Source organism: Eleginops maclovinus, chromosome 11, assembly GCF_036324505.1.
Source record: "Eleginops maclovinus isolate JMC-PN-2008 ecotype Puerto Natales chromosome 11, JC_Emac_rtc_rv5, whole genome shotgun sequence".
Taxonomy (NCBI): domain Eukaryota; kingdom Metazoa; phylum Chordata; class Actinopteri; order Perciformes; family Eleginopidae; genus Eleginops; species Eleginops maclovinus.
The window spans coordinates 9,550,408-9,573,925 of record NC_086359.1 but is presented as its reverse complement, the minus strand read 5'-3'; the positions used below and the strand labels follow the sequence as shown (position 1 = coordinate 9,573,925).

Sequence of the window (23,518 nt, the reverse complement as noted above, 5' to 3'; positions counted from 1 at the left end):
TAGCATGAAATAAAAAAATACTCAATGTTTTAAATTTGTATTGGTTTTGCAGAACTGTTTATAAGAAAGACTCTTATTTTGAAGTTGCCAGCGACGTAACGTTTTCCATTGTGGTTTCTTTATGCCCAAATGTCATGCGCTGTTGGCTCTGGCTGTTGGGTGTTAACAGTATCAGCTTGTTTGTGATTGAATCATTGATTGAATAGAAGAATGTAACATTTTGTCTCCAGGTCAATGTAAAACTCTTAAAGGGTGTTTTGTAATCCTTTGGATGAACAGTCAATTTAGAGATAAAGCTGACTTTAGACAAAACATAGGCTACAGAGTACGCTGTAAACCACAGTACCCGTTTACTATTGTATTAATTAGTAATAATACAGTATTGATTATACGTAACATGTATCTCCTGTGTATTATAATGGTTTTATTAATTGCAGAAAAAGTGGTGTTACAGTAATTCAAGTCACAATGACTTGACAAATTCTTTTACCGTAAACGACTGAAGTCAGAGCAGCGCAATTTCAGTGTCTGTACGTGAATTTCCGTAATCTCTATAGATTATTTTTCTTCTGCCCTTTCCCAACATGTGGTGAACAACACTGTTATTAAATATATTTTCTAATTTTGTTAGAAAATACGTTTAGTACATATAGGCCTATAGGCAACATTACAATAAAATGTTTTGGAAAAGTGCTTTTTTTTTTAGGATATCTTCTTAAAAGTACATGTTCACCACTTCATTGTAGAAGTATAAACAATAGCATTAATGTCTGGACCAGACTGATGAGTAAGGGAAAAAAGATGCATTGAGTCTAACCAGTAAAGAGACATGGCATACAAAGCTTTTAATGTGGTGAATGTTCACGAAACAAAAAAAATCCTTAAACAATAAAGATCAGTAACTTTGTTAAATCCAAATCATGTGCTGTTATACATGATTGTCTGAGAGACATCAAGTGGTTCACTTTCCAAATTTCGAAGTGGTGTTGAAAAAGTCAGTCCTTGTTAATATTTTACTTTTGTTGGAAATTACATTTTTAAGCATCACAATAGAATGTGTAGTAGCTGGAGAATTCAACTCGGCATAAAGCACATTTTTGCTAAGTGCAATTTTGGAATTGGCCCATAGGGTCCTGGTGCATTCTAAGGCAAAAACCCATAATCCTGTAGGTATACAACTCCAAATATTACACCGAGTTGAGGAAACGTTGTGCTTTTCTACCGGACCAACAGCAGCCCATGCATGTTACCATGGAGCTGTGGCTCTCATTACCATCACAAGCTTATGAAATTCTAATTAGGGTCTAAAAATACGACGTATTTCCTGATCAAATAAAAAGCTGCACTTGGCAGCTGAGGGCTAACAAAGTCTGCTCTATTATGTACAATGCACTCATTTTAGGATTGAAAGGAGATCACGTCTTCAACTGCTTTTATTCTATTCTTCTCAGTCTTCAAGTGCAGGACATGCATACATTTGGACTAGAATTACACTGGATAGGTACTAGTCTGCAAAATAAAGCCCAAAACACCCTCATCTAATTTGTATTACCTTTACACAAGCTCTCACTAAATACAACATAGATTGGTATAAAAGCACTACAATAACGTACTAACGCAGCAGCAGATCTACAAGTCTTGTCCGAGTACACTCAAAAACAGAGCTAATTGTCAAAACTTTGAAAATGTGTTATTATTAATCACGGCTAGTGTGTTACTGTGTAGGGGCATATAAGAAAGACATGCTCAATGCAGTCGTAGAATCTTAAAATAAATGAACTAATCAATTGTTTTAAACCCTGCTATTTATTTAATGGAAAACCTTTGTCCCATATCTGTCTGTCTTTCTGCTATCTCTTTGTTTCCTGCCACATAGGCTAAAACCTATGTGATTGTCTCTCAGTGTTCAAAGAAATACTCTTGGTGGACTTGGCGCAGGTACTACATCTCTTATCCTGTTGAAAAACAATGTCATCTTTTATCTTTAGTGTGTCTGTGTTTCCACTGTTACATTCTAATGAACTCTGTAGGTTCCATGGCAGTATCCGGAATCTTTAAAGTAACTTTTCCTTTTGTTTTATTTTGTCTTTATTCTTTAAATCAGAATCAGCACAACATGTATAACCAACATAATGTTTCTTAATATTAATGAAAATACCTAGTGTTGGAACTTTAAAGGACGTATGTTTTCAGTCTTAACTCACATGCTATTTATCACATTTTTTAGTAGGCTCGATAAATCCTTCATGTATGAATCCTTTAGTCATGTTTCAGTAAATATAATAATTCTTCTTCTTTGCTCCACATCAGACTGCGACGATAGCCTTGCCGACGTTTTCTCCCCGCAGTATGCCCATGAAAGCAGCTGGCATCTTTTCAAAGCCCTTTGTGATGTGCTCCCGAGACTGCAGTTTGCCCTGTGGATGCAGAATAAATAAATAGATTACATAAATGACACTGAAGCAGATACACAGGCAACCCTAATAACAAAGACACACATGAACAATTCTGAATTAGATCTAATATCATAACTTGTTTTCAGACACTAACCTCTTTCAACCATCCGATCAGCCTCTTGAGGGACTCGGGTTGCTTGTGCTCCCACCTGTTCTGCATGAAGCCCTCCATCTTTAGCTGCTTAACGATCATGGTCAGGTGGGGGAATGGACCTAAGAGAGAGACAAAAATGATTAAAGAAAAAAAAACAATTTGATCAAGACTCTCTTTACACATCTCTCAAATTTCAGTAGCGCAATATCGCCCCCTAGTGATAGAATCGGAGGATGAAACCCTCTTTATTAGTCACATACATGCACACAGCAGAGCACACACAGTGAAATTGGTCCTCTGCATTTAACCCATCCTAGTACTAGGAGCAGTCGGCAGCTATTGTGCAGCGCCTGGGGAGCAATGGGGAGGGGGGATTGGAGGTGTCCGGTGCCTTGCTTAAGGGCACCACAGCAGGGCCCAGGAGGTGAACTGGGACCTCTCCAAGTAGCAGTCCACTTTCCATATTTCAAGTCTGTTCGGGGACTTGAACCGGAGACCCTACGATTCCCGGTCCAAGCCCCTATATAAACTAATAAACTAAAGGGTAAACTAATTCATCTGATAAGGTTCCAAGACTTTCCAAAGTGAAAATATGCACTTTTTAAATCAAGCTTTTCAGGTGTTACGGTGCTAAAAAAAACAAACACCTAAACTAATATGTTACAGTGTTCTACAGAAGGGATGACAAATGAAAGGAAAACACAACAAACTGACATGTTTCTTAATGTCTTAAAGGTCTCTTCTATTAAAACGTCAAGCCATTTCACAGACTTCGAGAACACCATGTTAAAATGTAAGGACTTCCAGAACCTGATACAAAGTACAAACCCTGATTCATGTATGTGCAGTTTTTGTTCAAGCACAGTTTGAACTGCCTTTCTCTTCCTTAAGAAAATTAAAGGAGAAATGAGCAGGGAAGTACCAACCTGTTTGGGGGGTGGAGTCATTGTACGTGGAAATAGCTCCACACACAGCAATTCTTCCAAAGTTCTTCATCTGCTGCAAGGCAACACTTGAGGAAGGTCCTCCAACCTAAAGCAAAGACTACCATTTAAACACTTAAGCAACATTGCTAAAGTGAGCTGTAAAATGTGACAAACAGAGACAGCAGGGCATAAATATGAAGCACACCACGACTGCTTACGTTTTCGAAGAAGCAGTCATATCCGTCTGGTGAAGCTTTCTTCAGTGCCTCCTCCATGGAGCCAACAGTCTTGTAGTTGAAGGCCTCGTCAAAGCCCAGTTCTTTGAGGAAAGCCACCTTGGCATCAGACCCTGCTGAACCCACCACCTTACAGCCCTTGATTTTAGCAATCTGGCCCACCACGGAGCCCACGGCCCCCGCTGCAGCATTCACCAGCAGGGTTTCGCCCTTCTGGAGTCCCAGAACTTCCTCTATCCCGTACAGAGCCGTCAATCTTGAAATGACAAGGAAGAGTAAAACTAACACAAATCTGAAAACAGTGACGAAATGTTTACGCTTCAGCGTCACAGAAAAGCCTGTTTGACCTTCGCAGTGTAAACTCTTAGTTTCCACGCCAAGGTCATCAGTGCTTATAAGATGACTTCATCTCACCAGCAGGACAAAACATCTGGAGCCTGACACATTTACTTTATTGAAGACAGACAACATGCAGCTGTTCTGCTAAACTGAGAGTCTCTCACTCTATCTTAAACATTACCAGAGAAATGGCAATACTTTCCCAGATAAGCAGTCTAATGTAACATTTACTCAGGGATGGTCAGGTCTTTGTTCACAGATAAGAGAAGTCCAAAACAACCTTTCCCTTTCAGCTACTAAATCACTTTTAAAAGTAGGCATTGTGTTTTGTGTGAACCAGTTTTTTATACTCCGACAGCCGTCCAGATGTCCATAAAACTGTCATAAATGCCTGCGAGATGTGAAATCTATCAATTTCTTACCCTGGCATGCCGATGGCACCCAGAGCCAGAGACAAGGAGACGTCTTGCGGCCACTCTGGCATGATGGGAATGAGGTTCGTCCCGTCACAGACTGTGTGGCTTCTCCAGCCACAACGACCAACAACATGGCTTCCCACAGGAAATGCTGAGTTATTACTTTGAACCACTCTACAGAAAAAGAAGAAGAAAGAAAGAAAGCTTGTGTCAATTAAGAGTGTGTCACTGGGCTTTTTTGAAGTTTGAACACTAACAAAGTTGCCTAAAGCCATATGGATGACACAAGATCAAATACTTTAAAAATGACAAATACGTATACTGTGTCGTGGTATCCTACACAATGTCATGACATCAAACCATCTGTCAGATGTTTTTTTACACACTTTGGTTACGAAAATGCGTACCACATGCGTGTAAAACAGATCATTTTGATGTTGTTTGGAAAGTTCGGTCACCGAGTAGTTTATTCTGCATGTTTATCAGCACAAAAACATTTCCACGGTAACAGATTGTGTGTATAAGGCTTAGCCATGAACATTTATTTATCCGCTTTCGCTTTTTAGTCTCCGTAAATCAAAGGCTTCAGTAATTATTAGCAGGTGTAGGTTCTGTTTCGATTAACATCGGGGCATGCACAGTACATCTAGATAGATTAAAGACATTCCTCTTTGTGTATGTGTGTGTGTGTGTGTGTGTGTGTGTGTGTGTGTGTGTGTGTGTGTGTGTGTGTGTGTGTGTGTGTGTGTGTGTGTGTGTGTGTGTGTGTATGTGTTCTTTACTTGGCCACTTGAGTTCCAATCATCACATCGCCTTCATTCATGCGAACCCTACTGAACGGCCTGGAAAAACATCACATTATTAGATTCGGTATAGTTGCATTTATGGATTAATGGATGATTTGTTAAAGAGAGTGCTGCTTACAAAGTTATTTCTTTCTCTCTTATTATCCACTCACCTCATGTATGGGTCCACACTGAGAAACACTGCTTCCAAAAGCACCTCTGAAGCAAAAAGAGACATTGATGAAAAACAAGTGTAATAATGAACAGATGTTTTCCAATTCTGTATGTGACTCCACCAAGTTCATACTGACTCATTTGAACTGTTTTAATGTTTGACATGAAACGGAAACAGAGTTTGAATTTGTTTGGGTTAAGAAACAATAACTTACCTCCATCTTTTGGCGCAGGGAGCTCCTCCACCTTGAGCTCAAAGTCGCTGTCCTTCGGGAAGCCGTCAAAGTGCTTGATCAGGATCCAAGTCTTAGCTTGGACCATGATTCTTTGTTTGGGTCAGCTGTGAGGGATAGAACAGATGCAGACAGTCACAGTTATTCAGAACCGATCAAATCTTGTTTTATTGTTATTACGGCAGCACAAATTGCAAAGTCATGTTATCCTGGGTGTGTACATGTTGTGTGTTATTTATGAAGACAGATTTATGAACCATTATTTAAAAAAACCAGGAAGAAGCATATCCAATCATGCTCTCCTTTTACTCAACCACATTCTTGACCTGACATTTTCTTGGAATTACATCCTCCCTGAAAACAATGATTCTGTTTTTAATACGGTTGGAAGAAGGCATAAGTAAAGTAAGTATGTGATCAAACAAATGAGCAGGCAGTAAGATAACACTAACACCCAGAAAATAATGTATAAATAATATAACATTACAAGCTCATAAGTGAGAAATTAACTTCCAGCAGTGAGCTTGCAGTCTGCTCTATATTTACTTACTGAAGTACCCATATTAGCATGTAATCAAGATAGTTTGAGGATTTAGATAGATACATATATAAATATACCGTCTATGGTTATTACACAGTCCTATCAACGTTATTTTATTTCACTCACCAAAAGTAACTCTCAACGAAGTAATCGCAGAAGAAGAAGTGAACTCACACAGAGGAAAGGAACAAGGCAAGCAGCGGCGGTTTTGTGAAAGCGTTAGAGGAGAGGAGGCGGGAGATGTGCTTCATCCTTTAGGCTGATTGGTTGGATGTTTGACACAACCTCTAACGTGTGACGCAGAACGTTACGTTGTCCTTGCGTGTGTACGTGCAGTCAGTTTGGATGTGTGGCGCGAGGATTCAACGGGATGCTAACTAAGAGGGATTTCTGAATAAAATTGTAAGTTGTTGTTAGACAAATTAGACTTTTATTGTAAAGATTACTTTATTAATATACTGCGCTCAACCAATGTGCCAATTAACATGGTAGTTAGCATGTTAGCTATACCTACTTTCTAGGCATTTACTGGCTAAAGTGCTGACACTGTTTAGCTACTTATGCTAAGCTAACTGTTGTGACGGATGTGCCTATGATTCTCTCACCAGATGAGAGGCGAATATTTCCTATTTTCAGCTTTAAAACATCTCTGTTTTAACAAATACACACATTTTTTTTTAAGAAGAGACTTACAACTGTTTAATGTTGTTAGAAACGTATGAAGCTTTCCTTTACGGTCGACTGCAGCTTATTTTTGGACACATATTTAGAGTCAGTGGTAATGGTACTGAAACGTTTCTTGTGCTGAAGATTTGCGATAAAACGTTTTTAAAATATAACGTTCGTTGTTAACAAGGGACTGTCACTGTTGGACTGTGGTAGTAGAAATATTTAAACTAATATTAATCCAGACTTCTTCAGCAATACATCTATCTTGAATCTTTTTTTCAATGAAAATTGTAATTTCAGTTTTATTTAAGAATTGGACAATATTTTGTGGTGTTGTTGAATTGTGAGGTTTTACACTACTATTTCGGGTGATATTATTGATTTAAAATGCCACTATTTATCTGTACTCTCAATGTTTCACTTGGTCAGAATGCTGCATGTTTGGAAATGATTCAAGGGTTTAAATACACAGTACGATCATGAACATGCTTTTCTTTAACTCTCTTCCTATTGGTCTTCCTAATCCTCCACAATCCACATCTTGCTGCTGTTTGACTGACTAGTACAATAAAAAGGGGCGCCATAGATCTGTAATCCAACATGTTAAATGGTAGCCAGTTTGTGGAGGCTGTGGGCCGTCTAGGTTATCCTGCTGCGTCATCACTGAAGGCTTCTGACTTCGACTGGCTGTTTGACTGCGCCCCGGAGAACCTTCACTTCTTGCGCTTTGTCTGTCGGACCCTCAACCAGAGCAATGTTCTCACCACAGAGGAGGCACATGCTATCCAGGAGCTGCAGAAGTCTGGCAAGCCATTTTTGGATGATGCAGCCTTGGGCGAAGTCCTTAAAACCATTGGACCTTCGGATGGGAGTAGTGCAAACATCTTAGGCCCATCTTCTTCATCATCATCGTCCGTGTTTGCATGTGAGGGGGATCTGGCTACAGAGGATTTGGAGGCAGAGCTCCAGGCACTGCGTAAAGAGAAAGAGCTGAAGCAACGGCGGTACAACCGGCTGCAGCTCGTTTGCACCTCCCGTGCAGATGTTGACCTACGTCTTTCTGCAGAGCTGGAGCGTGCTGCCTGTAAACTAAAGGAGGCCAGTGCTGCCATTGGAGCTGAGAATGCCGACACGAATGCCCTACTACAAAACCTAACCGATGAGGTTACAAAGCTTGCGTCATATCTTCCAGTTCAGCCAGAGGCAACGCAAAAAGATAAAGGGGAATTAAAGGCCTCATCAAACACTTCCAAGAGCCCCACTGTCCTCCTCTCCCAACTGCCCCTAGATCCCTACCTACACCAGGAGGAGCTCAACACTAAAACACTAGCTGCCTTTACTCGGAAGCAATTCTTTCAGGGCATCTCTGACATTGTTGAGACTTCTTGCTCTGAGCGCTTCCAGGTTCTTGACCTCAGTTCTTGTGAAGATGGAGAAGACAAAGAGAATGAGCACAAGGGGAAGGAGATGGAGGAGCGAGTGGTGGAGCGCAGGAGGACAGAGATGGCCAGACTTCAGTGGGCTCATGTTGTGGCCCAGCACCAACTGATGCAGGCCACGGCAGAAGAGAAGAGCGTCGAGGCTGGGCTGGACTGGCTTTCTGAGAAGTCCTCTCATACCAAGGTTAGCTGTTATTTTGTGTTTTATTTCCTTCTGCAAACACTTTCACAGTTCTCACAGTGTTTGGTATTTGCTGTACCTGCTTTCTGTCTCAAGTTCTCTTTTATATCCATGTCCTCACTCTGCCAGAGTATTTCCAGTTCCTCCTCCCTGCATGTCCGCGAGGTAGTGTCCAGGAAGGAGCTGCAGGCGGTAGAGGCAGAGTTGGAGGCTCTGCTCCAAGGACCAGTACCTGCTGCCCTCAGAGAGTCAGCGAGGCTGCTTAATGTTCCGGTAGTGAGGGGAGACCTGGCTCTGCAACTAGCCCGGCAGGACTACTACACATCCAGACAGGATCAGGTCAGTTTTTCTGTAATCACATGTATTTCTCAGGGGGCAGGGATAGTGACCAATCAGCTTTGCTCCTGCCACTGAGAATAAAATGGTCTTGTTGTAAATAATTTGAATGAAAAACAAGGTGCTTGAGTAACCCTTTAAGAGTGACTTTTTTACTGATCAAAGAATGATAATCTAAAAATAATCACTTTATTTATATAGCAGCTTTTGCATACAAAAACTATACACACAGAATTAAATTAACTGAAGACCTGCAACTGAACACATTATAAAACACAGAGTAAAATGTGATCCCTGTCAATAATCAGGGATATTAATTTTTATAATCAAGACCTGAAACCACCGTAACATCTACCTGTCATACTAAGTCAATGTTTAAACAAGAAATAACATCCCTAGGAAAACTACATGTACATTTGCCCTCCTAGGTACGAGACTATCTGCTCCGCCAGAAGGCCTCCTTTGACCTGGTGCTCCTGGGTCAGGAGATGGAGTTGAGGAGGTGGAGGACGTGTCTTAAGCAGCTCGGAGAAATAAACAGCAGATTTGTAAGGGAAGGTGAAGCGGCAACCCTCAGAACTGAGTCCCTTGCCCACCCTGACCTGGCTATTAATCCCCGGCCCAACCCCATCATCAGCTGCAAGGATGCAGCCTTCAGCAGGTAAGAAGAATCCAGCTGTTATGTGCTGTTTTAGAACTGATGATGTAAACAGCATTTTATTTGTAGGTCTTTTAGAATTATGTAGTATTTTTTTAATCCCTCCTGTCTTAACTAAAAAGGCAAAAGAAAAGCAGGAAAAACTTTATGTAAGTGTTTTTTATTGCTAATGTACTTTAGTGGATGTTATTTGAATGGGAATATTCACACACCAACAGCATTGTGCCTGTGATATTCTTTTGTTGTTTTTCTTTAAATGATTCGCTTTGGAATATAATTCAGTGTTGTGTGAATTTCTCTCCTCAGGTTGCTCCAGGTCCTTGACCATGATTCAGAGCACGGTCGATCTGAGCCTTTTCGGACATATGACGCATTGGACCACTCTGCTCGTGACCTCACGGGCAACCTCCAAGTGACCCGAGACGCTCTAGCTGGCGCCGGGCGTGAGCAGTACTACACGGCAGCTCGTCTCTATGGCGACTGTGAGGCGCTCCACAGGGCCATGTACACAGAGCTCCAGCAGCTGCTCTTAGGGCCGCAGGTACGTCCTAGGGCCACAGCTGATCAGGAGCTTCTCTGTCCCAACGCACAGGTGGGTGTCTTTCCTTTTTATCTTCTGCCATCTTGGTAAAGCGAACATTTCAAAAAGAAATCCTTGAGTTGAGTCAGCAGAATTTTAAATTACTCATCACTTTTGGTGAGGGAAGCTGGTTGCACAATATGTTTATTCCTTTTCACTTCACATAAAACCACGTTGGGTATGAAAGCACTGAGTGATAAGTGGCTCTCGGGCGGTGGACTGTTGCATGATACTTTATATTGATGCAATATTTTGGTCATCTGTGAGTTTTAGCATAAAGACATATCTCAATAATTTACTTTATTTGAATAATTCCTTATGTTTTATAGATTCAAATAGGTGCTAACCTAACCTGTTGCTATTTATGTCTTTATATCTCATCCTTCTGCTTTGTCCCTACAGGAGCTGACGGTGAAGCTTGTGGAAGCCGAGTCTCAGCTGCAGAATTTGCAGCATTTAATGCAAGAAATCATTGGGGAGACTAAAGCCAAGCGCTCTCAGCTGGAGCGCAATGCCCTCCTCAGGCGAGAGAGGGAGTTGTACATCTACTTCCACTTGGATCCCCGACTGCTGCAGAAAGTAGTGGAAGAACTGGAGGACAAAATGGCTACGAAGAGAGGGCAACAGTAAAGCAGGGCAGAATGAATAAGGAGCGTTATATCCACCTCTACCTCTTAGTGCAGTTCCTGTGCTGAACGAGTCTAGCTGTGTTATAACGCTTGAAGATACTCTGTTCACCTGCAAAATATACACCTTCACTTGGTTTGTGGAAGAAACGAAGATCAGTCCTTTGAGTCTTTATTTTTGGGACAAAACCCAACTTGGGAAATGTTTAGATAAATATGAGCAATGCTGCTTATAATGGGATGCATTTGAATGTGTTTCTTTCAACTTGTTTTTATGTAAAATAATCATATGTCTTGTCGTCTTGTGTTCTAAAACTGCTATTTTTGCCATAAATAAAGTATGTTATCTTTATAGAGGAATTATTATTTTTTAAGGTTATTCCTGGTCTGGAGGGTAAGCTGTGTTCTTGAGATGCTAGTTCATAGCAGGGCTGTTTGTAACTGATGTATAACTCTCCCCTTCGTAAGAGTCAGATATCGTCAGGCGGAAGAAAGGAGTAGCAGGCATTCTGACAGGAGATGGAGCTGTCTAGCAACAGGTTGTACTCGGGGCCTCTGTCTTTGGACGCCCAGAAGATCCTGGCTGTTCTGAGGGCCCAGAGTCTACACACAGCCAGACGCAACCAGAGCTCCTCCCATCACAGGCAGGGTCAGTCAGGGCTTCAGTGTACAATATCTTACTTAAGATTGTGGCAGTACGATATGTCAAAAACATGTAAAGATTTCTGTTTCCCAATTTTAGCCTCTTTTTCACAGGTCAGGCAAGTCAAGTATAGATTGTATATCTATTATTTAATGCTAAATATATTGATACCCCAGAAAGTTTATAGTATTCTCCTTTTGTTGTGCATGTAATAGTGGCGAGCTATAGCAACAGCCAGGGGAGCAGCTGGAGCACGAGTCAGGAAGACAGCAGAGAGACAAGCACAGACGGGTACGTCGGTTAACGAGAAGCTACGCATATATTCCAAAAAAGCACTTAAGTGAGAGTATATATTTAAGTCATTTCTTATTTTAAATTGTAATGATGCTGAGCCGATTGTTGAAAAGCACCTGCACCCAGTCTGCAACGAGACCAGCAGTTTATTAGTATAAAAAGGGTAAAAAAGGATTTTGAACCATACAAAGGAAAGTAAATCATGTGGGACTGTTCTGCAATAGGTAATGTTTAAAAATGAATTGCGATTGGATAATATATTTAATCCTTAAAGTACTTAATGCAATGGTTATGATTCAGTCCTTGCTCTAGGCCCCATGGGTCCCCCACTTCCACTCCATACCATGAAACCTCCAATCAGAGACAGAGCTCTCAGTCCTCGGCCTGTTATCAGTACTCGCAGACGACAGACTCCCTGCCCCCCTCCTGTTCCGCCCCCTGCTGGGATTCCTCCTTCCAAAGGCAGACGTCTCGGCCTGAAGCCTATTATCGGCACTCGCAGATTCATTACCACAGAAAAACCTCTGAACCTCCCGCTGGCCTATCCAGTCAGGCTCTGTCATTCCCTCAGCGTGAGGAGACGGCAGCATCCCTCTCCCATAGAGGCCCGTACACCCTGTCCCTCCAAACTCCAGAGAGACCTGGTGACCATCAAGCTACAGCATGGAGGAAGTAAGTATAGCCAGGAAAATGTGGTTAGTGTCAAACTTATGAAAGTTGATGTATGTGTGCATATAACACGCTTTGATCAGAGGTTAAGAGAATCCCAAAGTTAAGCGCTCCTTAATGCTCCTCTGTTGCTGATTTTGGGAGTGAAAAGAATGAATTATGCATTTTGTACTTTTCTTTCATAGTGCTGCCAAAGAAATCAGGCTGCCTTTCATCCAAAATCTTTCTCCCGAAAAGGAGGATCCTGATGAGGCTTTGTTTGCCACAACCGAGCCCCCTAATAGCCAGAAAAGAGAGCCAGCTTTTCATAAGGTTTCTTCCTGCTTTAAAATACATGAAGAAACAAAAGGGGAAAACTACAATGCACACAGCTGGCAAGTCCTCAGAAAGAAGCTAGAACACACTGTATCTTTGGACAGCCGAGCAGAGTGGAGACTCCCTCTACCCCCCCCCACTGAAGAGGTCATGGAAGTAGTGGATTTGGAAAATATGATGCAAATGTCAGACGTAGGACATGAAATGCAGGAAGAAGTAACATGTGAAGAGACAAGACACATAGAACCATCCCTGCCAAATAAGAAAGTATCAGCCAATGAAAAGGAAGGCCTTCTACCCTCTGGAACCAATGAGAATGCTACCGTAGAGATGCATTTGAACTTAGTGTTTGCAAGTCACACGGACAAAAGGCTCCATTGTTATTCTGACGATGCAACGTCCTGGCAGAAGGAAGATAATGACTTTGAGCTTAGCGTTAATACACCTGAAATCACTGAAGCTGAACATCCAGCTGACGGGGAGGACAAAGAGGTGTCACTGGGATTTCACCCTAGCAGCCCCAAAAAGATTTCAGTAGATTTAGATGGGGGAGAACACAATGTGAGCCACTGCCAAGCTAAAAAGCCCCAGGCAGGAACTGCAACAGCACAGAAACACTGCACAGAAAACCCACTGATGCTGTGTGAGCCCCACAAATTAGTCCTGGGGGGCACCACCTCTGATAACCTGGAGAGAAACACAGAAAGAATAGATGTGATGGAGGTCAGTGTGGAAATGCACAGGGAGGGAATTGCCACAAGCAATGAAGATAAGATGGAGACAGAGCAGCGCCATTGTTCTGAGGTCCAAACGACAGATAGGCTGGGTGAGACAGACAGTGAGATGCCTGGGGTAGAGCACGGGGAGGTCAGACATGAGACTCTGAAGCCACCTGTGGACTGCCAAAATGAGAGTTCATCTGCAGGTAAATGCATGATTGGTAAGGCTGTTAGTTTCCAAGTTGTTCTGAAAGGAATACTTCTGTGTTACACAGTTATTATGGGGACTGAGAAGGTACATATTTAGTTTTAGCTTTAAGATCATTTCAGAAAACAGTAAACACTAAACACGTGAGAGGTTCTGTGATGAATTTCTGACTAAAGTGTATTTCAACTAATCACCACTAGGTGGTGCTAGAATACTTTATTTTGTCAGTACTTGAATCAGTTGCACAAGTGAAGGCCTCCCCATAACAAATTGTGTTTTGAATTATGAACTAGTTGCACTAAGAATTTGCCATGTCATTGGTTCTTTTCAACAGGAAAAAGGAAGGGTTATCACTACCTATTTTAAGGGGAGATACTCAAACAATGATTAAAATGTATTATCAGACTAATGGGACTGTGTTATATAAATGAGGACCAGTTAATTAGTTAACACGTCTTTAAATGTCTAAAACTTAAGTTAAAGTCAAGTGTGTTCAATTCACAGTTAATTTTCTGACTGTTTAGACAAACCAGAACAGGGGATGCTGAAGTGTTTGAGGTTGCATCAAACTCTTCAGCCATCTTTCTTTCATGGCTGGTGTTGTCAGAGCACTGCTCAGGGATGTTGTGTGTCGGCTCACATTACAGCCGCAGCAAGGTAGCTTGAGTCTCAGCTGCTGAGATAATGCTGAGTCAACTCACACTGACACACACTGAACAGCGCCCTCGCAAACAAGTAGTGTTGTAACAAACCAGGACGGCTGGTGTTGGCTGACCTTGTCCTGTCAAACACTGCTGAGGTGTCACACTCTGTGTAAGCGCCCACACATGCTTAGTTAAACACATGCTTACATAACAGTGGGGTCATTGATTGAGGATGTGTCTGAAAAATGATGATGGGATAGAAATGCTCTTACCTCTTCTCCTGTAGAGGAAGAAATGTCCTCCACGCCAATGCTGTCACAGGACTGTGGACCAAGAAGGTCGAAGTTCAGAACTCCATGTCTCATTGGGAACCACCTGCACCATGACAATGTACATGTGAGACTCTATGGAGAAAATCTGATATATAACCAACTATGTATTGCATGACAGCGATGCTTAAAACCCTACTTATATACATGGGAGATGAAAGTCATTTTTTCCCCTTTGCGTCAATATTTTAATTGGGGAAACATTTAAGCTCCGTTTTGCAGACTTTTTTACTTGTCTTTCAATTCAAAAATCCTTCTATTTCCCTGTTTTCATCCGTTTCCCACTCTCCCTCTGTAATCCCAACACAGCAAGTGTACAGCATAAAAAGTCCAGAAATTTAAATAGCTGCTTTTAACGGGGATTAGGCTTCTATTTCCCCGATGCACGTAGACCTCTATCTGGCTGGTGTGAAGCTGTGTGCCGTCGGCACGTTGATAGCTCCCAAATGTGTTGTTAAAGTGTGGGGGGGGGGGGGACAGAGGGGCTGAGAAGAAAAAGGTGCAGGACTATAATGCTACAATCAGCAGCAAACACAGCGATCCATTCACTCTTTCCTGCACTAGGCTACGGGCTGCGGCCTGCCTCCGTTTTTCTATCTATATCCTGTAGCACACCACCCTGGGGGGGGGGGTCATGACTCTGTCAGCAGGAAAACGGGTTGTGTTTACAGGGAAATGAGGAAGACTCTCCTCAGGGAGCTGAATCACAGGAAGTCCTCACGTACCAAGGCCACTGCCAACATACATGGTGTTAGAAAGCCCTCAGAACTTCACTAACCCGAGCTTTCAAAGAATAGCAAGTGCATGTGCACACCAACAGGGCTCTTGCATAAATAGAGATGGGAGCTATGAATAATTGAGATGTTTTTTAAGATGCTGGAAAGGTTATCTGAAGGTGAAGGTTGGCTTTTGGGAGATGGGACTCAAAAAACCTGTCCCTCTTTCTCAGTTTGTTCCATAATCCCTCCCCTTCCCCATTTTCCTCTATGGGATTCTACCTTTTTTATGACATACATTTTGTAATTCACATTTACCCTGCGTTCCTATCAAATCAAGCTATATTTATTAATTATTTTCACCTCCTATCACTTGCACCTCCTAACCCTAACCTTACTTATACACAGCACAGACCATATTTACTGCTTTCACACATGTAAACAGATAATTCATTAAACCCTCTCAAATCAAATTGGATATAATGAAATATTCTTTGTCATCCTGCCTGCACAAGTTTTTTTTGTTTACTAATGTGTGAATGATTGAGAGTGACACCACTTGAGGCAGACTGTCAGACAAACCGTACTGTCTGGCCTGTCTTTGTTTTTGTCTGGGACACAGCGCTGGTGGCTGAGTGAGAGCAGCAGTCCTCCCCACATATCCTCCCCTTTTCATCTGTTTCCCTGCTTCTCTTTGTGTTGCTCGCCATCTTTCACAAATTCCTGTATAATCCAACAAGATCTAAACGTTAAAGGGGTGTAATTAGATAAGGGATGCAATCTACGCCGCTTATTATGCGCGACTAGAACATTTAACCTAATTCTGCTGACTTCCCCACACTGATTTGCTGTTAATCATTGATTTGTCCTCTGTAACAAAGCTAGCAAGTGAGACAGAGTCTGTTTACAAGTTGCAGAATAAGTCCATCTGAATCTGTTCTTATTCTCTCCTCTGTTCCGACTGACTGCACACTGCTCACCCTTTCTGATGTGCAGGCGGCTAATGGAGATGTCAGAGGGAGCCATGTTCTGCCCTCGGAAAGTGTTGGTTCTGCAGGACAAAACTCCTCCTCAGTGCAGGACTTGGCCTCATCTAGCCATCTGCCTACTTCCCATTCACGTCACCTTCCCTTGATTCCTTCCTTCCCTTTAAAGAGGAAACATGAACACCAATGTGTTGACCCTTCTCCTAAAATCCATCCCACCAAGCGTCCTCCAAAATGGGAGCCACCTCATTCCTCACATGAAAAGGCAGGAAAAGAAGGAGTACAAGAGCTGAAAAGAGCCGGGACCTCTCTCCGTGAACCTCCAGCTGTAGCCACAGAACCAGAGACTGAAGCAAGCTCTTCACATAAAACAGGAAACCCACATGCCCTGAAGAAAACTCAACAAATTCGGCAGAGTAAGGTGGCAGAAAGGTGCCGTGAAATAGCTAGGATTGCTTCCAAACAAACCCCCCCCTCTGAGCCCTGCAAAGAACTCAAGTACAAGCGGGCCAAACAGAACGGGCCAAAGATATCCCATGACCAGGCTGACGTTAACGAGCCACCCACCCTTTCCAAAGCTAGCTGTGTGACTGCGACCCTGGCATCTGACCCCAGAGTAAAGGATTCTGGGAAGATGAACCCAGACGAAAGGATGCAAATGCTAGAGGAGGGGAGGAAGAGCGAGGCGCTGGTGCTGACCTTGGTGTATCGAGACGGAACAACTCAGTTAGACCCAGAACAGGTAAGCAAAACTGCAGGAAAATGGAGGAGATTTTTGGAATACTTGAGGTCTATAGAGCTAGGTGATATTTTACCGAGTATCCGTCCCTGTTGTTATCAGATTAGTGTGAACTGATCCCCCTTGTGGCTGACCGCTTCATTAACTCTTTGCTAATGGTAATTCCCCTCTCTGATGCTCGAGATAGAAGCTCACTCCAGAAGTGTGTGGCCTCCTCATCCTGATGAAGAACAGCCTCGCACGCAGCAACCCGGAGGACTCGCTGGCGCCAAACGACAGCCTGGTCTACTTAAAACTAGAACACACACCTGCTTGGGCTCAGCAACACACACACCAGAGCCAGGAGCTGTTTACCAGGTGTGTGTGTTTGTATGAACGATACCTGTTATTTATGTTAGTGTTTTCCTACTTTTAAAACAGGTGTGTTTCCTGTAGAGATATGCTGCTACAGGTGCTAGCAAGATCTCAACTGGTGGTGTGCTATAAGGCCAAGGATCTGCTCCGTACAGCGCTGCAGTTCTACAGACGAGACCTCAGCGGGAAACAAGGCAGAACACACACATAAATGCACATACACACATCGAAATACAAGTAGTTCCAATATATTACTCCTGCTTCAAAACACTGCTTTGTAATTGCATCAGCATAAACAAGGACTTCAGCTTAATCAATCTTTCATCAGGTCACCATATGTTCATTATGCTTAATATTATAAAGAGCTGTCTTCTCTCTAGTGGCAGGATGTCGCATCCAGGACCCACAGGTGTCAGGGTGGCTTCTGGACCCTGAAAATCCTGCCTCATGTTTCCAGGACCTTCTCAATAAACACAGCAAAAGACTGCACACAACACCGGCTCTGGGTACCAAGAAGGTCAGTCAAGGCAATGACAAGTGCTTAAAACTGTGTCGTCAAAGGTCTCACAGTTTAAACTCCATGTCATCACTCTTTCTCTGGTGCCTGGACTGCCTATTCTTCCCTGGACACAATAAAAAGAAAATCGACTACATCATCGTGTAGAAGCAAACTGAGTACGTCCCTCCCCACACACAAACTTTCTCTGTGTGTCTGTCTGTCTCAGGTTTCTCAGGTCATCTCAGGTCTCTATTCGCTCCACTGGCTCAACATGGAGCTATGCTTTAAACTACAGGTCAGTCTATGTGCACACACACCCCACACATATAGTTCATATGCACAACACATTACCTGAGTGACTGTCTGTGTGTTCAGAGCCAGGGCCTGTGGGAGCTGTACTCAGACTTGGAGCTGAACATGATCTCTGTTCTCGCAGGTGATCCCACTTTCTCATGCTAAGTAGACTCTGAGCGAATACTTGAAAAAACAGTTTTATATCAACCTTCATTTTATATTACTTATTAAGAATGATTATGAATAAATCCTCTAATTTGCTGCCTAAATTCAGTTGTATAGCTGTCCCTGTTCTACGGTCATAGTAATTAGTAGAAGCCAGAACTACTGGTCTGTGGAGCAGTAAATACCTTCGTGTTTTCTTAGCCATGGAGAGCCATCGTATCCACGTGGACAAAGAAGCTCTGAAGAGAACTTCAGACCTGCTGGGGGTAAGACGCGGCACTAAATATTATGGCCAGTGTATTTTAAAGTATGTGTCATAAAATAATCGAGCAGAACAGTTTGACTACGATGCCAGCAGCCATTTAAAAAAAGTTGTAGAGTAGACAAAAGCATCTCTCACAGCCAGGAGCTATCCACATTTTACTCCTGGTGAATATTAATATCCCACCAGAAATTCTGCTCAGTGTGTTTAAAGAAAACCAGGCATATTTTAACTCATTCCTTTTGCCTTTAACACACGTCCTTGTAATGCTGTAGTCCTGCAGCTGCCCAGTCCTGCTCTTCATACAGACAGAATGAAACACAAGAAAACTGTGGAGAGATAACCCTTAGTCATTCCACAAATCTTAAAGGACCCTTTTTTTTTTTACTTCATCAACATAGTGACATCACTACCTCCAGCACATTGTAAATGATAGGCTAAGGGGTGAGACATTCTAAACAGTTGACCATTTACAACAGCCGGCCAGCTCACCAATCAGAGCAAACTGGGCTCTGTTTTCAGACAGAGGGTGAAAAGAGGTGCTGCAGCACAGGCAGTATGAGAATAATAAGGAGCTTTCTGAACATTAAAGCGTGGAGACATGTCACAGGAGAGGCACAGCATAGAAATGACAACCTAAAATAAAGGATAACTTTGCTTTAAAAGGCAGTTATGAAATAAGAATCTTTTATGTAGAAAAGATTATTGTTTGAAGGGGAAATACGTTTGAGTTATATAACCTACCAAACAAACTTAATGGAATAGCTTCCTTGGAAATGTAGTTCAGGCCCGCCTGTGTCTAGGTATGATGTTCAACAACTCTGCTGATTGCATTTAGAGACTTCTTGCTGAATCACAGTGCAGTAGACAGCTTCTACATCACCTCAGACAGCTGCTGTTTTAATACAAATGGGAGCAAAACAGTGGGCGGATATGAGACACGGGAGAGATCTCAGGGAAAAAAATTACCAACAAAAAGCTGAAGAGCATGAGAAGGAAAGAAAAATATCATTTCTACTTCTGGGTACGATGAGCGATGTAGTCGGTGGACATCCTCCGGGGATCTGTCTTGTTTACATATGGAGATAAAACTAATCTGAGGTCCACATATGAGCGTGATCATAGGCATACTAAGACAAAAACACTCACATGCCTGCTTTGGAATACACACATGATTCCGATGAATTAGAACTTCTTGCTAGTGCCAGCAGGGGTGTTGTCGTGCAGGAAGAGTGTTTTTGTATCTTGTTGTGTGACTATAAATAGGACGAAGAGTGTGTGTGTTTTCCCTTCAGGAGGCTGGCTGTGCTGCGGGAAGGAGCATCACTGTCTGCCTCTGCCAACACACACACACACACACACACACACACACACACACACACACACACACACACACTGAGGAAGTTTTTGCACACTGCTGCAGAGTTGTGTGCTGGTGTTTTCTTGTAACCTGCGCCTGCGTGTCCCCACTCTGTCGCGTTGGATTTATTTTCTCCTCAGTACACCTGTCTGAGCAGCAAACACAGGATTCTGTCAGCGTGCATCTTACCAACATGCACATTTCAGTCGGCGTTAGCAAACTGTGAAGGACAAACGTCACTTACTAAACCTGTCTGTCTCTCTTTCTCAGACATCACCATTCAAATCAGATCCTCCATTAGGGAGAACGATCAAAGTGCAAAGTCCACATTTTGATGCCGTGATTAATCCAAAATATTGCCCTACTGTCTGTGTGTGTGTGTGTGTGTGTGTGTGTGTGTGTGTGTGTGTGTGTGTGTGTGTGTGTGTGTGTGTGTGTGTGTGTGTGTGTGTGTGTGTGTGTGTGTGTGTGTGTGTGTGTGTGTGTGTGTGTGTGTGTGTGTGTGTGTGTGTGTGTGTGTGTGTGTGTGTGTGTGTGTGTGTGTGTGTGTGTGTGTGTGTGTGTGTGTGTGTGTGTGTATCAAACAAAGCACTAAGGGGCTCGCATCCAATATTAATGAGGCCGTCTGGAGCCTGCCCTTGGCTAAGAGCAACAGAAAGAAGTACATCTTTTGGAATTTTGTATACGGGTTTTACAGCTCTTCCTCTTCCCTTTCTTTTCCTCCGTCTTGTCTCTCCACCATCCTCTCCTTTATTGCTCTTTCCTCCATTGTCACATCTCCCGCCTTTGCCCATCAAGCTGTCAAGTTCTGTCTCCCTCCTCTGAGTGATGTGTGTTTGTTTTAAAAGCCGTTTTTTATCACTTCAAGGTCCCGCCACGACACTTCCTTTTCTCAAGTGCCTCGCCACTGAAGTATTTGTACCGCGTTTCAACACTTTCTGAACCCTCTAATTTCCTCTGTCCTCTTCTCTTTTCCTCTTTCTGTCTGTGGTCTCTCATTTCATCACCCCACCTCCCCTCTTCCCCTTTGGTTTTCCTGCTCGCCTCCATGTTTCTCTCTCCCCTCGCTCTGTCAAGTTGTTAAGAAGTGTTTTCCTCTTCAGTCAGAGTTGTAATGAGCTGCTGGTGTGAGGGTGTCACCCCCAGTGGCAGAAAAACCTAAATGTTCATGTTTAGGTTGAATATTTTATGAGCAGGGATTCTTTTAACTCACCCCCCCCCCTCTCTTCTCCCTCATTATCTTTACATTTCTGTGACATAGCCTCTCCTATTTATCCTCTACCTTTTACCCTCTCCGATCCCAAGTGCCTCTTAATTCCCTTCTTCTCTTACTTTCTTATCCTCTGTGGTTGCCTCTCTTTTTTCTCTCCCCCCTTAACTTCCTCTCCCTCGCTGCGTTGAACATGCTGCCTGTGTCGACCATCCTCAGAAACAAAGTTTGTCTGGATTGTCACAGCAGTCATTATATAAATGCTTTCCGGCGCTGTGTGTGTGTGTGTGTGTGTGTGTGTGTGTGTGTGTGTGTGTGTGTGTGTGTGTGTGTGTAACAGTGATCGTTTGTATCTGGATGATGCACATATGGATTAGATTGTGGGTGTGTGACAGTTTTAGCTAATGCTGTTTGTTGGTTTGTCTGTGGGGCATCCTAATGCGCTTGCTGTGTGATGGATGGCTGTATAAAGCAGATGAACAGTGCGTTGTCTTTGGCCAAGGGAAGGAAGGAGAAGCTAGTTCTGTTTTAAACAACTCTCTTTACAGCAGGGTTCATCCCTCACCTGCAAACTGTGTTTAATTAACAACAAAGTTCCTGTATCTGGTCAACAGCATTTACTCCTCAGTGTTTTTCTCTGCCCTGGTTGTTAGATAATCACAGATGATTGTGATTGGTTGTTTGTTGTGCATACAGAGCCTGTATGTCACTCAAAAGAACCCTTAAAGAGGCCCGATTATGCTTCTCTGTAGTGCGTTGTATAGTGTGTTATATGTATCTGTGAAGACTAAAATCCCAGAGGGAGTATCTCTAGGGACCCTTTAGTTTGCAGTTAATAAATGATCCATCAGACAAAATGACTGATACCATGATTAAATGTGATCCTCTTCTCCCTCTCTGTTTCTCTTTTTCTTCTTTATCTCTTTGTCTTACTTTGTCTGTCAGGCTAAGATGAAGCACCTGGAGCAGGAGGCCCACCGAGCAGCAGGGCAAATATTCCTGGTCACCAGCAACACTCAACTACGAACAGTGTGTACCTTTAGTGATGTATGCTTTTTGCTAACAATATAGAGGACATTTCCATCTGTCTTTACTGTGCTTCTGTGTTGGTATCCATGAGCTGTATGTATGCACACGTCTGTATGTGTGTCTTCCTTGGTTGTGTGTACGTCTCAATGGATTTCCAATGTTTCAAGGTCCTGTTTGAGAAGCTGTGCCTCCACGAGCGCTGCGAAAACAAGAAGCTTCCCAAGACCATCAACAAACGGCAGCAGTCAACATCAGAGGCTGCAGTATGTCACACACAAACAGATAAGAAGATTTGATTGATTGCTCTATAAAAAATAAAGATCCGTACATATCTGTAGACGGAGTGTAAATGACAAAATGAACAACAGTTGAATATCAGTTTTTGTTCTCATCCTGTTTCTTTTCTGCAGTTGTTGCAGCTTCAGGACCTCCACCCTCTGCCAAAGATCATTCTAGAGTACAGACAGGTTAGTGTTGCCTTTTTCATTGATCTGTCCAAAAAAAGTGTTGTTACAGTCTAAAAATATCCAATATGCAGTGGAGCATCTTCAAGTCTTCCCCTTGGTGTTCAGGTAACAGCTGTCTGCCTTGTACTCCCCAGGTTCACAAAATCAAGTCCACTTTTGTCGATGGGATTCTCTCCTGCATGATGAGCAAGGTGAGCCTCTAGCAGTTCTGAAGCAATATAATATCTACAATTTGAACTTAATCACAATGTCAAAGAATGTCAGGATCTTTCACAACCACTGCCAGAGTATAAGACATCTCTCTGCTCTCAAACTATGGTGTGTCATGCCGCTGCTGTACTGAATTGGCAGAGTAGAGATGCAGCTCTGTGTCTGTCTGCCTCTCCACATGAGCTTCTATCGCCTCTGCATGGAAGTAGCAGCTTGTGTTTACCGAGGTGAGTGCTCTCTACTCTGCAAATGAGTCCGTCTGGCTGTCTCTGGAGCTGCCCTGGCTTCAGACAGTGCTGATTCATTTGGAGGTCGTTCGGACAGAGCAAGAGGAGGGTGCTGCTGACTGAAACAAATAGATTGAAAAAACCCCGGAAATGAACCATGGTGTTATGACGGGGAACCAAAATGTGGCAACAACCTATCATAGCTACCGTTCGAGCTCCAAATTACTTCATGCGATTTTATTTTCATACTATAGATTGAACCCTCCCCCAAACTGTAGATTTAGATGTAAAATCAGAAGCTTCCCTTTATATTCAGGATTGTAAGCGACTTTACAAAAGGCAACACACTAATATGACATGCATGTAGGTCCTGCTTATTGCACCAACTGTCCCTTCAGTCCACAAAGCAGCTTGGAAGTCGAACAGTCGCATGGCATTGTTGATGCTCGTGGGTCCAAAAGCGGAATCAGAGCGATGATGGCAATGAGGA

The 23,518-nt window shown here is 42.8% G+C and overlaps 3 protein-coding genes across 5 annotated transcripts in view; 2 read left to right on the top strand and 1 right to left on the bottom strand.

Annotated features, from left to right (window-relative positions):
• Positions 1–820: 820 nt before the first annotated feature.
• Positions 821–6,447, bottom strand: LOC134872416 (prostaglandin reductase 1-like). 2 transcript variants are annotated; one of them, XM_063895697.1, is made up of 10 exons: positions 6,327–6,389; positions 5,974–6,013; positions 5,642–5,766; positions 5,426–5,471; positions 5,250–5,309; positions 4,474–4,641; positions 3,695–3,968; positions 3,477–3,582; positions 2,551–2,669; positions 821–2,417 (listed from the first exon to the last, which is right to left on the bottom strand). In XM_063895697.1, exons 3-10 carry the CDS (start codon positions 5,745–5,747, stop codon positions 2,307–2,309), a joined length of 990 nt encoding a protein of 329 aa, XP_063751767.1. In that variant the 5' UTR covers positions 5,748–5,766; positions 5,974–6,013; positions 6,327–6,389; the 3' UTR covers positions 821–2,306. The 2 variants fall into 2 exon arrangements, with proteins under 2 accessions (XP_063751767.1, XP_063751766.1); XM_063895696.1 differs by lacking the exon at positions 5,974–6,013 and having other exon boundaries at positions 6,327–6,447.
• haus3 (HAUS augmin-like complex, subunit 3) lies at positions 6,411–11,041 on the top strand. 2 transcript variants are annotated; one of them, XM_063895695.1, is made up of 6 exons: positions 6,411–6,602; positions 7,433–8,492; positions 8,619–8,828; positions 9,254–9,486; positions 9,790–10,024; positions 10,466–11,041. In XM_063895695.1, exons 2-6 carry the CDS (start codon positions 7,470–7,472, stop codon positions 10,691–10,693), a joined length of 1,929 nt encoding a protein of 642 aa, XP_063751765.1. In that variant the 5' UTR covers positions 6,411–6,602; positions 7,433–7,469; the 3' UTR covers positions 10,694–11,041. The 2 variants fall into 2 exon arrangements, with proteins under 2 accessions (XP_063751765.1, XP_063751764.1); XM_063895694.1 differs by having other exon boundaries at positions 9,790–10,075.
• Positions 11,042–11,943: 902 nt separating this feature from the next.
• The window catches only part of poln (polymerase (DNA directed) nu), a 46,156-nt gene continuing 34,581 nt past the window's right edge, over positions 11,944–23,518 (top strand). The window contains exons 1-13 of the mRNA XM_063895309.1: positions 11,944–12,298; positions 13,272–13,535; positions 16,704–16,954; positions 17,139–17,308; positions 17,387–17,499; positions 17,686–17,822; positions 18,031–18,099; positions 18,180–18,240; positions 18,465–18,529; positions 22,041–22,124; positions 22,292–22,387; positions 22,535–22,591; positions 22,726–22,782. Coding sequence (XP_063751379.1) covers positions 11,944–12,298; positions 13,272–13,535; positions 16,704–16,954; positions 17,139–17,308; positions 17,387–17,499; positions 17,686–17,822; positions 18,031–18,099; positions 18,180–18,240; positions 18,465–18,529; positions 22,041–22,124; positions 22,292–22,387; positions 22,535–22,591; positions 22,726–22,782 — 1,779 coding nt within the window. The remainder of the gene's footprint in view (positions 12,299–13,271; positions 13,536–16,703; positions 16,955–17,138; positions 17,309–17,386; positions 17,500–17,685; positions 17,823–18,030; positions 18,100–18,179; positions 18,241–18,464; positions 18,530–22,040; positions 22,125–22,291; positions 22,388–22,534; positions 22,592–22,725; positions 22,783–23,518) is intronic.